At 47.6% G+C, this 15,033-nt stretch overlaps 1 protein-coding gene across 1 annotated transcript; it reads right to left on the minus strand.

The window, feature by feature from the left end:
* Nucleotides 1-1,138: 1,138 nt before the first annotated feature.
* Nucleotides 1,139-11,878, minus strand: map2k2a (mitogen-activated protein kinase kinase 2a). The gene is made up of 11 exons (XM_066695102.1): nucleotides 10,803-11,878; nucleotides 8,602-8,812; nucleotides 8,260-8,406; nucleotides 7,863-7,940; nucleotides 7,654-7,705; nucleotides 6,581-6,705; nucleotides 5,614-5,827; nucleotides 5,389-5,453; nucleotides 4,999-5,060; nucleotides 4,214-4,259; nucleotides 1,139-4,002 (listed from the first exon to the last, which is right to left on the minus strand). Exons 1-11 carry the CDS (start codon nucleotides 10,931-10,933, stop codon nucleotides 3,892-3,894), a joined length of 1,242 nt encoding a protein of 413 aa, XP_066551199.1. The 5' UTR covers nucleotides 10,934-11,878; the 3' UTR covers nucleotides 1,139-3,891.
* Nucleotides 11,879-15,033: the final 3,155 nt, after the last annotated feature.

Genomic DNA, 15,033 nt, shown 5'->3' on the forward strand with positions numbered 1-15,033 from the left:
CCCCAGGCTCAAGTCTGGGCCCGTCTCAGGACACAGGGGGGCAGCCAACACAACCCCACCCCACCTGGCTCCCAAAACCCACTGGCAGCCCGAGAGCTGACCCACCAGCCCAGCAGCCTCCTCCTCCTCCTTTCTGTTTTTTCTCCGGTCTTTGTGGTCATCCGACCTTTTTTCCTTTTGTTTTTATGTCAGTTTGTTTTCCTCCCTCCTGCCTTTTGTCTCTCACCCTTTTTTAAATGTATTTCCCATTCAACTCGTTTCCGATCGCAGTCCTGCAGATCTCTCCCCGAGACAAGGCTGCCAGCGCCCTCCCCCTCCCCACCCCCACATGTGATTGCAGGGTTTGTTAAAGGTGGGTCAGGGCCAGCACAGGGGGGAGGGGGTGAAACGTGGACCTGAGCAGCGCACACAGGATGTGGGGACGGTGGAGAGGGGTCCTGCAGATGGAACACCCCCCCCCCCCCCCACACCTCACTTATTTGATCTGTCTGCTGGGGGGGGCATGACTACTTGCCCCCAGAGGGCACCATAACACACAGCAAGGAGTCCAGCTGAAAGATGTAGCTGCCCCCGGCCGCCTGAGGGGGCAGTCAGAGCGTAGACAGCTGGCAGGGCAGTCCCCCCTCCCAGCAGGGGGCGCTTCAGAGTCCAGCAGAATAGCACAACACTAACAAAGCATAGGAAACTCACTCACTGCTATAGCCCGGTTTGCCCAGCAGGGGCAGTAGAGGAATACTCAAGTACTGGTTAAAAGTCAATTAGAAAGTGTGCATGAATGAGTAATTACAATTTACTGAACTCTGACATGATTTCACTTTAAATCTCAGTCGCTCAAGTCAACAAAAACATTACACATTTATTGATGACATCAGTTATGCTTTTATCTATTTTTATTTTTCTATATGAGTGTAACTTTCTGATTGGGAACCCCCACCCCCACCCCCACCCCCACCCCCAACCCCCAACCCCAACCCCAACCCCAACCCCAACCTACATCTGAAGAGCAAAACAGCAGCTGACCAGACTCGGGAGTGACTCAGACCCACTGGCTCAAGGCAGAGTCAAACCCCAACACATTCTGGTGACTGGAATAAAGGCAAGCCATCACACACACAGCAAGATTCAGACAACACAGCGCTCCAATCAGCATGTTTGTAGTATTTATTTAGATTTTTTTTTTTTTTTAAACACTTAAATTATACATTCAGTCCACATGGTATACTCAGGCAGAAAAGGACAAAAATATATATATAAAAAAAGCCTTTGAATTGGATCAATGCTACCTACACTGCTGAAGTGGGGATTTGGACACACGTACCACAGACATGATTCTGCTGGAGTCTGATTTACAATCAGTGGTTGTGTGGCAGAAGAAAATTAGAAATGTAAACAAAAAAAAAAACATACTAAAAGAAAATTAGAAAAAGAAGAAAACCTAATCCAGCATGATGATATCAGGGGTATCTGGATGTACAGAACCTGGCAGGGCTGCGGGAACGCACCTCCGTCCATCCCTTTACAGAACTGTGCCTCTCCCACTCGTGTGCAAGAGCTCATCCAGTGTGTATACAGGCGTGTGTGTGTATTTAACAGGACATCGCACGGAGCAGTGTACGACACACAAAACACAGCAGCCAACTCCCTTCGACAAGATCAGCGGATCACGGCTAGAGAGAACGTGTTTTCAAGCCTCTGAAGTCTGCATGTTTGCATGTGTGTGTGTGTATATATAATCTTATATACACAAACTTATCAGAGGGACAGAATCGGTCTTGTGTATGACAATGCGAGTGAGTCAATGAAAAACCCCTCTCAGGCTCCTTAAATGTCTTAAAGAGTCTAGGAACAAAACTGGGAGTGGGATCTGTCCTGCATCCTGAGCGCACTGTCCCAGCTGTGAGTCTCAGCGGACTCAGCCCAGCGCGGGGGAGTCGGCACCACGGGAAGTGAGGGGAACGCAAGTACTGTGTGTAATACAACTGCTTCTGCAGCAGCTTAAGTATTATTTAGGCATGGAGTTCAGGGTTCGTTTTGCTGCCTGGCCACGGCAACTGGTTTGTCTCTCTGTACATCAATTTAAAAACAAAACAAAAAACCCAAACCGACACAAAAGACAAGCACCACCCCACCCCCCACACACACACACACACACACAATATATCACAATATTCTTAAAAAACTAAAATATCATCTATGCTGCCCCCAGGGAATATAGACCCCAACCAAAACAAACAAACCAGCTAGCCAACCAAGACAAAAAAAGATCAAGGTAATTATTATAATTTCTGTCCTTGAACAGATCGCCCGGCGCAGCTCTCGCAGAGACGACATTTCATACGGGAATCATCTCCACCCATGACTCATTTCCGAACAACACAAGAGAGAAGAAACAAAATAAACAAAACAAAAAAAAACGAATCAAGGTACATATATACACCACGTTACTGATCTGTGAAAGCATGGCACACCTCCACTATGTGCCAAGCACAGTGGGGTTAATCTGTACAGCACTGTCTGAATACTGACGATGCCAGGATTAGCGTTTGGATACAACTGTAACTGCCCCCTACTCTCCTGCAGTGCCTCTCCCACACAATCCTGTTTCTGCTACTGGCTTCACCAAGAGCCTGCTTCGCACGGGTGGTGCCTCCTACAGGTGCCATCCGTGTTTGGGAATTCAAGGTCTTTTCGACGGCTAGCAGCTGTTTGCACACAGCCAGCCAGTGTGTCAGCTGGGGAAAAGGGGCTGGAGGACCCAGGCCGCCGTGATTTTTTGTTTCTCCGCATACAAGTCTCCGTTGAGGACGAGTTCTCCACCCTACAGAGCCATGTCCTCTTGACGGAGTGTTTTCCCAACAGCCTTGGGAAAACTCGGGGTCAGATCGTCAACAAGTCCACTACGACCGCAAATCTGAAGTCCACCAGGGTAGTGGACACGTTAGTTGACCGCGTTTAAAGTTTCTGTGAAAAAGAAGCTGTAAGACCTTCAATAATAAAAATTAATTTAAAAAAGAAATTGAAATTAATAAGTACATGCAGGTATAACAGAGCAGTCTGCGGAAGTTTATATATATTAAACAAAAAAAGTAATATAAAAAAAGACATTCTGCTTTTGCTGGCGATCTGAGCTGCCCAACCCGACACCGAAGAAACTCGAGACTCACAGCATCGTTCTGAGTTACTGGGAAAAAACCTCAAAATAAATTAAAGACGGGCGAGATAATGATCACAGACCCGTCCCTGTCCCCCTTCTCTTGCGCTTAATTCGAGAGGAGAGGCGGTGAGGCCTGCCAGGGGGCTGGGAAGGGCTGGGGGCGGCACATAGAATAGGAGCTCCAGTAGAGGGCAGAAGTGTGATAATTAAGAGGAAATAATTGTAACAAATGTCCAACATTAAAGCCAGTTTTTATTTGTACACATGTAGGTTGATCTAGACGTCCCTACTTTAAATATAGATTTTCTCTATAATATGTTGTACTCGTCTCCCCTCTTAACCCCTCATAACTCTCATTGTGTATTTAAATGGACAGAACAGCGTTCGACATTTGACTTGGCTGGTTAATACTCTCTAGCTGGGCAGTAACACACAGCGCTCACTGACTTCTGCTGGGACTGGGACTGGGACTGGGGCCTGAGCCAGGACTGGATTAGGGCCGGAACCAGATTGGGGTGGGGGGGTGATAGGACACAGGTGGATGGAAAAGAAAAAGAACAATAATGAAAAAGAAAAACCTGTCTAAGTGGTTGTGTGTGTGAGAGAGAGACGGAGGGCAGAGGAAAACAGTGTGTGTGAGAGAGAGATTTGGGGGGGGGTTGTGTGCGATGTGTGAGAGATCCGGGTGCATACAGGCAGACAGACATAGACAGACAGACAGACAGACGGGCTGCAGCTCAGACAGCTGTGCGGGTGGGAGTGCTGGGCTGGTTCAGGTTCATGGTTTTGCACAACCAGCCTGCAAAGTCCACTTCTTCCACCTCTGAGCGCTTGATGAATGTGTGGTTCTGCAGACAGAAAGAAACAATGAACAGACATGTACACACACACTTCCCCAGACACCTATTGAAGGTGGCGGGGTAAGCAGTAGGCCTGGGGTTTATTCTCTCCTGCTAGTGTCTGATATCCTCAAGTTCTCTCTACTCTGGGCCCGATGGGTTTTCTTTTCCATGTTTCTTTCACCGTGTGAAGTTCTTGCTGTGCCCCCTGCCCACTCACCATTAACATCTTCAGGTCAGCTCTCTCTGCCGGGTTCTTGATGAGGCTGAAGACAGGATAAGAAACAACAAAAAACATTGAATTCCCCAGCCTGGCACAAAAATATAAACAATTATGTATTTAAAAAAAGTCTGTAAAGTGTGCAACACCGCCTTAACTGCCTTTTTCATGGCTACACTGTTTTTGTGGTGACCACAGAGTGGAGAGGCGGTGTGGCCTGGCAGAGCTCACACGTGCAGAGTGCCGGCCACAGTCACTGGCAGTCAGGCCTCCTACACCAGGGGTGTCCGTCAGACTCAACGCCACCATTTTTCTTCCCAGGTAAAACTGGTTAAGCATTTGCGTCTGCTTCCTGCATATCCCCCCGGCCTCCCCAGTCTCAGAACCAGAAAGCACGCTGGTGCCTTCGGGGATCTCGCCCAACTGCCTTCAGTTTTGCGTGTTATTTATTTGTTTACTTATTTTTAAACCTCCCGAGGGCAGGCTACGGGGTGGGTCCATGTTGATGGTGCTGTTTTGCAGTAGCCTATTGATCTGCAGAGCTCAATTAAGGCATTTCCTGGAACAGCTGGGAGACCCGGCGTCAGTCACGTGGTCAGGCCTGGTGCTCCCGGCTCTACTGCCCACACTCCGGCTAATGTATCGGCCGTTACTGGCAGCCCTGGACACGGCCTGCACTTAATGCCCCCGATCGGGGCCTGACCTGCGCCACCACCCTCTCAACCTATACGCTGTCAATCCACACTCGAAACAATACCCACGTCTCACTCGACTCGAAGACTCACCATTTAGTGACGAAGTCCTGGAAATCCGAGGTGAAGACGCCATGCGGGAGCTTTGGGGGAGGCTGCAGGAATCCCAGACAGACAGAGAGACAAGAGCTGATGCCAACAGGTTGAGGGGAAACCCACACTGCTACTGATAATGATGACACTACTCACTGCAAACCATACTAAACTCATTAGAACTCTACAAAAACAATGACTACTAATAATAATAAAATTACCACTAAGAACTGTACCAATACTGTTACTTCTGATGCTAGTCCTGCTGCTACCAACTAATACTACCTAAACCATTAACACAAGTACTAACACTACCACTACTAACTCATAATAACTATACTATTAACACAAATAGTATGACTAGTACTACTTCTAACACAGGCAGCTGACCTCGTTGACGATGTAATCCAGCAGCTCAAAGATTGCCATGGCAGGACGGCTGTCGATCCCGTGGCCTGAGGAAGAGCGAGAAGGGAAGAGAGGGAGCGAGTCAGCGCAACGTTTCCACTGGGGCCCCCCCTGTACCCCAGCAGTAACAACAACAACCGCCGAACACCAGCCCTGCCGTCTCAGGACTCCCCTTCAGCCCATCGCCAAAGCACTCCCACGACTCACCGCTGACCGGCCGGCCGGGGGGTCTGGTCCTCGGGGAGGTGCCGTGCACGTCTCCCTCCGCCACGTCCAGCACAGGCCGCCCGAAGATGGCCTCCAGCTCCTTGGCGTCGGGGGGGGGGATGGGGTAGCGGCCGATTGCCAGCTCCACCAGGGACAGGCCCATGCTCCACACGTCCGACTGCACCGAGTAGTGCGTGCCCTGCAGTCTCTCCGGCTGAAGAGGACGAAGGACACGGTCAGCAAGAGCTCCGGCTTGTAAAGAGAACCAGATGGGGCCGAGGCTCTCCCACCCCGGTCTTACATTCCTGTTGCATCACTGACTCACAGGGAGTCTGGGAGGGAAAGGGGCTTCACATGCCATGCTTTTAAAGAAACTCTGTCACTTCTGTGTAGAGGGACAAGCTGCCTGACCTGAGGTGCCAGTGCCAAGCAGCCCTGCTGGAGGTTGAGGAATAACCAGCATGTCTGCCATGCCCCTGTGTTGCCATCAACTCCCACCCCCTGCCACACAGTATCGAGGGCACCACCACCCCCGTGCCAGTCTGTTCTGCGGCTGCACCTCTGAGCCCCGCTTTCTACTACAGCGCCTGCCAGTCCAGCTCATAAATACTTCACTGAACTGATTGCATCTCTAATGGTTGTGTGATTTAGAACGGGTGGGAAGGTTTCTCTCTCTGTCGCTCTCTCCTGCAGGTTCTCAAAGGCCTGGCCTATCTTTGTGAGAAGCACCAGCCTGCCAAGTCCTACAGCGCCCACAATGACTCACAGACAGCGACTGCTCCCACACCCCCATACAGTCACCCAGTCAGGCACAGTGATCTGCAGGTAGACATTTAAAAACAAAAACAAAATCATTCCGATCAGTCCTCCCAGTGTGGACATGCTTGTGTCTAAATGCCCCGGATTTCTGAAGCTGTTTGGAGCCAGTACTTCCCCGGGTGTCTCTGGGGGTCGGCGTGGGACTCACAGACATGTAGGAGCGCGTGCCCACGAAGGAGTTGGCCATGGAGTCGATGAGCTGGCCGCTCACGCCGAAGTCACACAGCTTGATCTCCCCGCGCGAGTTCACCAAGATGTTGGAGGGCTTGACGTCTGCGGGAGGAGAGAGACGCGGGGGGTGAGAAACACTCGGGGGAGAAACACACAGGTCGGATGTGTGTCACTGACCCCGAGCACCGCCTGGACGCAACCCCCCCGCCCTCAGAGCACCGCAGGGCATCCCAGAGGACGATTCTCTGATCAATTCACATCACTTATTCATAATTTATTAATAGGGGTAGATACTAACCCCAATACAAAACACACACATGCAATACAGTCTCTCCTATAGCTTGAGCTGCGGTCTTGAACAATGAGCTTTGACTTCCAGGAAGAAATTAAGTTAAGTGCTAATTTAATTATTTATTTTAATTATTTGTTGAAGATTTCAAAATGAAAAAGTAGACCCAAGGTATATCCTTCAGAAGCATCCTCCATCACTGAGAGACCGAGAGAGAGAGAGGGGTAGAGTGGAGGCCAGCACAGTGCAGAGAGGGGGGGTGCTGGGTGCGGCAGTCAAGCAATAATGTCTGAGAGCGCAGGAAGACAAGCATGCCTGTAATTACAGCCTGGGCTCCCAGACAGCTCTGCAGCCCAGCGGCACAGAGGCACAGCCGACCCCCTCCACACCGGCACCCCGTCTCAGCCCTGCGCCACACGGGTCAGGGGGACACGGGCACTGCGGCTCTCAGAGACCAGCGTGCTTAGAGACCCACCCCCTGAACAGGAAACCACCAAAATTAAGTAAAGCAAAACAGAAACTATGTTGTAAGTGTAAACAAAAACAAAACCACACACACTTAGCAGATCCTCACACATACACCCACTCGCCTCACACACACACAGTTGAGCACTTACACACACACTGGCTTGAGGGAGGCTAGAAAGACTAACAGGCTTCTCTTCACACTAAGGAATTGAAATGCACAGACATTGGTGGGGGGGCAGAGAGAGAGAAAGAAAGGGGGGGAGGGGTAGACGAGTAGGAGAATGAGACAATACCTCTGTGCATGATCTGGTGCTTCTCACGAAGATATGCCAGACCTCTGAGTACCTGCAGGAGAGAGAGAGGGATTAAATCATAAACTCACATGGTCTAATTGTACAAACATGGTGTAAGGTGGTTGCAGAAGTAGCAGGCAGCCCCGTGTGCTACGTTACACACCCTGGAGATGATCGTTTGCACCCCCAGCGCCGGCAGGAATACTCACGGCTATGCTGACTTTTCCAAGAATCTCCTCTGGGATCCTCCTGGCTTCCTTCAGCACCTGATCCAGGGAGCCTCCGTCCTGCGAGACACAATAGACAACGCAGCGGTCTCACAATCCACAACACTCATGGTGCCCTCTATCTGCGTCAGGGCCGAGCTAGACAGAGCGCCCAGCTGATCCCTGCCCACCGGCCGCCCTGCACACAGCGAAACGCACTGCTACCCCCCCACACTGCTGCAAACCTGTCTCTGACCTCAGTGCATCGGCTTAATTGACTGAGAGAGAAACAGCATGACAGACAGAGAGAAAGACAGTCCATAGACTTTCCCCCGAGCTCTGTGTAGGTCTTGGACATTCTGAGCCGAGTACCATTCACGGTAAGCTTCCCCCTCCTCACCATGTGCTCCATGCAGATGCTGATCTCTCCATCGCTGTAAAATGCGCCGTAGAAGCCCACGATGTAGGGGGAGTTACACTCGTGCAGAACCTGCAGCTCCCTGATGATCTGGTTCCTGATGGCCGGTTTGATCTCCAGGTGGATCAGCTGACAGTGAGAGAGTGAGAGAGTGAGAGAGAGAGAGAGAGAGAGAGAGAGAGACAGGAAAGAAAGGGTGAGATGGAGTGAAAAAGCCAATCTCTTCTTTCTTGTTTTCTACAGCTGTCTGCACTTTTGAATGGACCCGTGAGGCCAACACCGATGCATACCCCCGAGTGCCCCTCTCCTACTCCGGCCGCTCACCTTCCTGGCCATGACGAGCCCCGAGGGCTTGTGGCAGACCTTGTTGACCACGCCCCCATTGCCGGCGCCCAGCTCACAGATGCGGTGGAAGTCGTCATCCTTCAGCTCGCCCACCTTGGCCTTCTGCGTGAGGAAGGCCTCCAGACGCTTCTTCTGCTGCTCGTCCAGCTCCAGTTCCTCCAGCTTCTTCTGCAGGGCCTCCAGGTTAGCTCTGAGATGGTGGGGGGATGAAAGGGATGGATAGAGGGAGAAGGGCAAAAGAGGTGGTTGAAAGATGAAGGGAGGGAGAAAGGATAGAGAAGTAATGAGAGAAAGGGAGGGAAAGTGAGCGAGTGAGTGAGAAAACATTATTTGAGAAACAAACTACAGACCTCAATATTTTTATTTTTGTTCTGTCCTACAAAAAGGAAAAAAAGCTTCAGAGAGAAAGATAAGATTACAGGTAACTTCAGTGCCAGGTCTTATTTGTAGGCGCATGCATCATCATCAGAAGGAATCCACACCACATCTAAGGCCCACTCGAGTTAGTTTGTTTATTGGGGGGGTATATGAAAAGATTTGTGCAAAACACTGAACCAGGAGAAATAAACGAAACCAAAAAAACAGTACACAATGCAACACACATCCCACTGTAGTGCGCGTGAGTGTTGGCAGACTGGTACAACCAGGTCTGAGCTCTCCCGGCAGGCTGGGCTGGGCCTGATGTGGCGGGTTTGGCATGGAGCAGCGAGTGCCGCACTCAGCTAGCAGCTGCTCAGAAAACATCAAAGCCCCAGTGCACTCAGATGCATTTCCTGCTAGGTTTGCCAGCAGCGTTTTGAAATGTGAAAAGTGAAAGACTGAACATGAACATCTAACATGCCTGAGCAGAACACTGCCTGGCCTGGGGAAATGACTCCCTCACCCTGTACAACAAAACTCTGTGATATAATAATAATAATAATAATAATAATAATAATAATAATAATACGATTCCATGACTGTTGACCTCGCTGAGAAAAACTGCTCTGCATCGCACACTTAATGACGTGCAAATATCTGCACAGTGAGAAGGTTTCCAAAACCACTGAGCTGGATAAAGCCAAACAAACACTACCACACACTGCATCTACGGGTTCAATAAGGTGGAGGGTGGCAAACAAGCCAGAGTTGCTGCTGCTGACGCACACCTGTATGCTAAGCAGCGCGCCTGCAAACAGGGCGGAAGCACAGCTCTGAGCTGCATCACCCCCTGCTCTCTATCAGCGCTGCCTTGGGACAGGCAAGGCAAACAATTAATCTGATTACGTACAAATCCTTGCCACCTCCCTCCCCGTTTTATTCGGCTAATATCTCTGAACCTTTAGTAACCAGGTGCAGTGTTGGTTTAAGAGAATGGAAACCTGCAGAATTACCAGTGCCCTGTAGGCCGATGCAGCCACACCAAAATAGAGGGTACTGTGCATCGCCAGGAGGATGTGTGCACAGACACTTTCCCAGTTCAAGACACGTCATGCATCAGACTGGATTCACTGCACTTCCAGGCCCGTTCACATGAGTTCTGCCAAACAGTCTCACTGCCAAATAGTGTCACCTATCGCCAGATTAAATCAAAATTTTGACCCATCCGCTAATAGGAAACTACAGACATGTACGTCATAGCAGTTACATTTATAAGTAGAAGTAACATCCTATTCAGAAATAAGTCACAACTGAGTAAATAATATTTTGTATTATTATCTGCTAGGTCAGTTATTTCATTTAATCCCATTGCATTTAAACCTTAGTGGAGACATTATTTGTCAGTGACAGTATTGTGCACATCACATGTCAAATTGTGTCACTATAGATGCTGTAAAAACAATAACTTATTAACACTGTACCATTCTTAACAGGAGACACTATATGGCAATGAAAATCACAATTTACAGTACGCATGCGCCGACAGATCCGCATGCGCACAAACGAGATCCCTTTTCTGACACAAAGTTATGGGTTTTAATAACCAATAAACCAAAAACCAATGCCAGCAGGTGTCCCACACTGTCAGTGCTCTGCCGTGGGGGTGTCAGCTCACAGCATCTGCTTTTCTAACTCTCCACGCTGAACAACTTTGAAAGACATATTGGTTTCCCTGAAAGCGTGCTCTGCGGGTCTCAGACCACTGACCCTTCAGTCACCTCAGACCCCCTCTGAAACACATCTCCCCGGAAAGTACTCACTCCGAGGCGGCGTCGATGCTGGTGGTGTTGGTGGTGCTGGTGCTGGTGCTGGTGATGGTGTTGGAGGCGGGCTGGCCGTCCCCCCCTGGCGTGGGGATTTGCAGCGGCACTGGTCTCTTCTTCGGAGCCATTTGTGGAGGATTTGGGACTGCTGGGGTGTAAACGCACTTGTTTCCCCGCTCCCGGTCAGACTGATATAACCGATCAAGCGCTTATGTGCCCAAAATTAACCTCCTAACAGCCAGGAAATCACACTAAAGCACAACACAGGTGACAATTAACGTTAAATACGAAATATATAAACCTATAAAGAGAGCCCCTCTCTCTCTCAGTCCAGCCAGTCAATGTAATAATCAGCAGGCTACAGGATAACGTGATTAGGATTTTTCCACCCGATGGAACCGTCGATAAATACATACACACACATATATATGTATACAGTACTTTTCTACTGGATATTTTGGATATGGACTGTTTAATAATACTTCTGACAGCGAGAAACATGTGTTACCTCCAGGAGCGGACGGGCTTGGTTTCGCTGACTGGACGGACGGGTAAAATGTTGGCTGTTTCTGTGTGGAAATGGACCTGTGCGAGAGTATTGCAGCCGTGTCACCGCTCTGTGATTTAAACAGCGCGGCTGTCAGCCATTCACTTATCGGCTCCTCAAATGTGCTGGATGCCTAAGACGCATAAGAAGCACGAAAAGTGTTTGCTTTGGAAAATGGTAGGAAATATTCAAATAGTCACCATACTGCTTTATTTCCTTTTTGAAATATATGTATTTCTCCCCCTGTGTCTCTTGCTTTTTCCTTGGCTCCTGTGGCTCGGCGGCCCTGGCCTGTCTCCGGCTCTGCAGATACGGAGAAGGGAGGCAGGATACTCCGGTGACAGCGAGCGGTGGAGCCCGAGGCGGAGCGGGCCTGGCAGGGGAGGAGCGTGGTATAGGCGGCGGGGGTCCCCGAGTTGGGCCGAGGGGGCGCGACTGGGTCTGGCTCTCGGCTGGGTGGCGGGGGACTCGGTTCGGGTCCCGGTTCAGGAAGCAGCAGCAGCAGCAGGAGGAGCCCCTCGGAATCTCGCGAGATCTCGCACCTACTCAATTCACGCTGTGTGGTAAATGGGAAGACGACGGAACACTCTCGCGAGATCAGGAGAAGTGGTTGAGACCATAGATATTTAATAGTAAGGAGTTTTATGATTGCCTTTTCTGTGTTACTGAGGGAAATTTTAGTCCGCCATCTTGGGTGAGAATAAACCCTACTCCTAAAAGCGATGTAAAACCACGGTAACACACAGTTAGACGTAACATTTTTGCCTCCAATAAAAGGGATTTCAAAGTTTAGTTTATTTACAATAACAATATTCTTTGAACCCTGATCTCTAGCTATTTGATACCCTACCAAAAAAATAAGACTTAAATGTGCAAGACAAACTCGTCGATGTTGCTTTTGTTCGTATCTGTCACTGCCTGCTGTAATGAGCAAAGAGATGCCATCAAATGCAATAAAACATAGGACACATCTAGGAATTTGAAATTGCACTAACACTGAAATAAATAAATTCCTAAATAACTAACAATCAATTCAGACATTGATTTATGTCAGTTAAGTGCAACTTCAAATTCATGTCATGTTTTCTAGAGAATATTCCACCAAAATTAAAAAAAAACAAATGCTGATATCAATAAAAGCAGAAATACACTAATAAATTAAAACGTTTAATGAAATTAGTTTCAACATGTATTTAATCATTGGTTTCTTTATGCATCTATCTATTTCAATGTGTCAATTCACATTTCCATTTCTGCAATTCATTGTTGTTTCATTTTTGCATATCAGTGTGTGTTGACTATATCTTCTTATTTTTAACTCCCCTTTGCTTTTGTAAATTTGACTTTTCACTGTGACAAAATCCCACTTATATTCAAAGCCTGTGGGCGGTATCGAGCACGTGGTCGACTAATCAAAAAACAGTCGATACTGCAGCCAATCTGTAGATGTGAAAGCCCTCTCACATGAACCTGGTCAGCTCAAAATGCAGAACACCACACTCTTAATGTCTTAAGAGACAAGAAAATAATAACTATATCTATAACCATTGTCCACATTAATATATGAAATTAATTAACTACATAATTCATTAAAATTAAGACAGCATCAACTAAATATCTATACAGGCCTGTAGGCTATGTATTGTAGGCTAATATTTATGTATTTAAACAATGTTAACTAAACCTTAAACTCTCACAGTGCAGAGGGGATCTCCAGCCCTGGCGCTGAAGAGCTACTGTACACACACACAAACATGTCCTATGACACCCCAACACTGACTTGTCTGTTTAGCTCCCTATTATAACATAATAATTCTGTTGTACAGCACTGTCACTATAGCCCTTTATTGTAACAGCACTATTGTACTTTACTGTACAGTTACTAAGTCATACATAGTGCCCTCACCAGCAGGAAGCACTGCCAAGTACAATAGTCCGTAGTAACAGCAGTAACAGCCCAGCTCAGTAGGATCGTATTGTTATAATTGGGGGCTGTACTAACAGAGTGCACTAAGGGTATTGTAAAAGTACAGTACAACACTGTGGTGTTACAGTAGATTTATAGATTGATTTATTCCACTGTAATTCAACTTAAAAATCCTGTCATATTATGTCTCGAAGTGATGTATATATAAACTATGTATATTATATTTTGTTAAATGTATAAAATATTAGTTGTTCAAATCACAGATGCTTGAAATAAGTTTTTATTTACAATGCTTTCTGCAGTAATGTATTTTATTTGTATTAGTTTTTACCATTTTGTATTTGCATTACAGTGATGTTATTATCACTCAAGATGGCAGCACAATATCACACTCAGACTGTGGTGTTTGGGGATCTATCTTGGCAGGGACCATAGACGTTTACTTGACTATGTATAATAAAGTAAAGGGGAACAATTATACTTTGTTAGGTGACTCATGGACGAAAGGCTTTATTAAACGACAGGGCAGTGTGGAAAGAAATCACAGGGACAGTGTTACATGGTACAGTGTGGAGTGGTTTGAAGTTAACAAATCAACAGCAGACATATTGTGACATGTGGAGGCACAGATACAGCACACGGCACAACAGCTGCACAGCATGAGATGCTAGATAACAATGCATTATGTGATAAAAGCATGTGTTGGGCTTTTATTTTATTTTAGTGGGATTGTGTTTCTCAGTCTCTTGTTCCTGGCTGGGAAAGAGGCACAGGAGGGGTCACAAGCTGCTGATTGTGCTCTTTTGTGCGAGCCAACACCAGCTCTTGCACAAACTGGGCCTGTTTCTGTATTTTGGGTCCATATTGCATAATATAGCAGCTTATTCTGCTGAGCTGTTTCATACTTGTTATAACTATGCTACTTATGCTCCTGCTTACATATACATTGTTAGAACATCTATAGTTTTACTGTGACCCCCCCCCCCCTCTAGTGCATATCTGTAACTACACTACATTACATCTGCACTAGTTTGTGTGCTTATTGTCACTTGTTGTGATTTTACTACTGCGCTTTTGTAATGCTTAAATTTAATTGTGTATTGATCTATATGACTGCACTTTTGTAATGCTTATTATGTAAACTGTAAGTCACCCTGGATAAGGGCCCCTGCCAGTAAATAAATAATAATACTAATAGACAGAGGCTGTGTTCTTAGCAGTATGGGATTTATTTTAATGTTGCAATCTCTGTGCATTTCTTTTTCTTCTTTCTTTTTTGCACCAGGCCTGTAACTTGGAAAGCCTGAAATGGATCACCATATGACATTTTTCACAGGGCTGTGAATTGGGAGCCTCAGTTCTGTCCCTGCTGTCAATGTGAGTGAGTCCGATGACACTTGAGTAGATTTTCACAGCGCTGGTGCAAAAGGCAGGCCAAAAGGAGGGCCTAGGTATGGTGGGGGGGGGGGGTTGTTACTCAGCATTAAATATCATTTAATGACTGCTAAGACTGTTTTTCTTCTGCGGATAACGTTGGGTTGGACACAGCTTGTGAAGTAGAGCATTGGACCTGGACTGGAGTTCCACTGGCTCATGCTTTCCTCACACTGATGTCTCCAAAAGAAAAAGCATTTCGGTAGCAGCAGACAGGCTCCGACTCGCAGATCGCCCCCAACTCGGGGTTATCAAGCTCGGAAAACGCGCACCCCGTTACTGCGGACATCCTGTCCCTGTTTTTGGGGTGCCGGGGCCTA

Source organism: Amia ocellicauda, chromosome 22, assembly GCF_036373705.1.
Source record: "Amia ocellicauda isolate fAmiCal2 chromosome 22, fAmiCal2.hap1, whole genome shotgun sequence".
In the NCBI taxonomy this organism is placed as follows: Eukaryota; Metazoa; Chordata; class Actinopteri; order Amiiformes; family Amiidae; genus Amia; species Amia ocellicauda.

Excerpts from the sequence above, each read along its gene's own strand:
- map2k2a (XM_066695102.1), bottom strand. The coding sequence starts at position 10,933 with ATGGCTCCGAAGAAGAGACCAGTGCCGCTGCAAATCCCCACGCCAGGG. Across the intron at positions 8,813-10,802 it reads AGCATCGACGCCGCCTCGGA|AGCTAACCTGGAGGCCCTGC; the intron begins GTGAGTACTTTC and ends CCACCATCTCAG. Across the intron at positions 5,061-5,388 it reads TGGATTACATCGTCAACGAG|CCTCCCCCAAAGCTCCCGCA; the intron begins GTCAGCTGCCTG and ends GGATTCCTGCAG.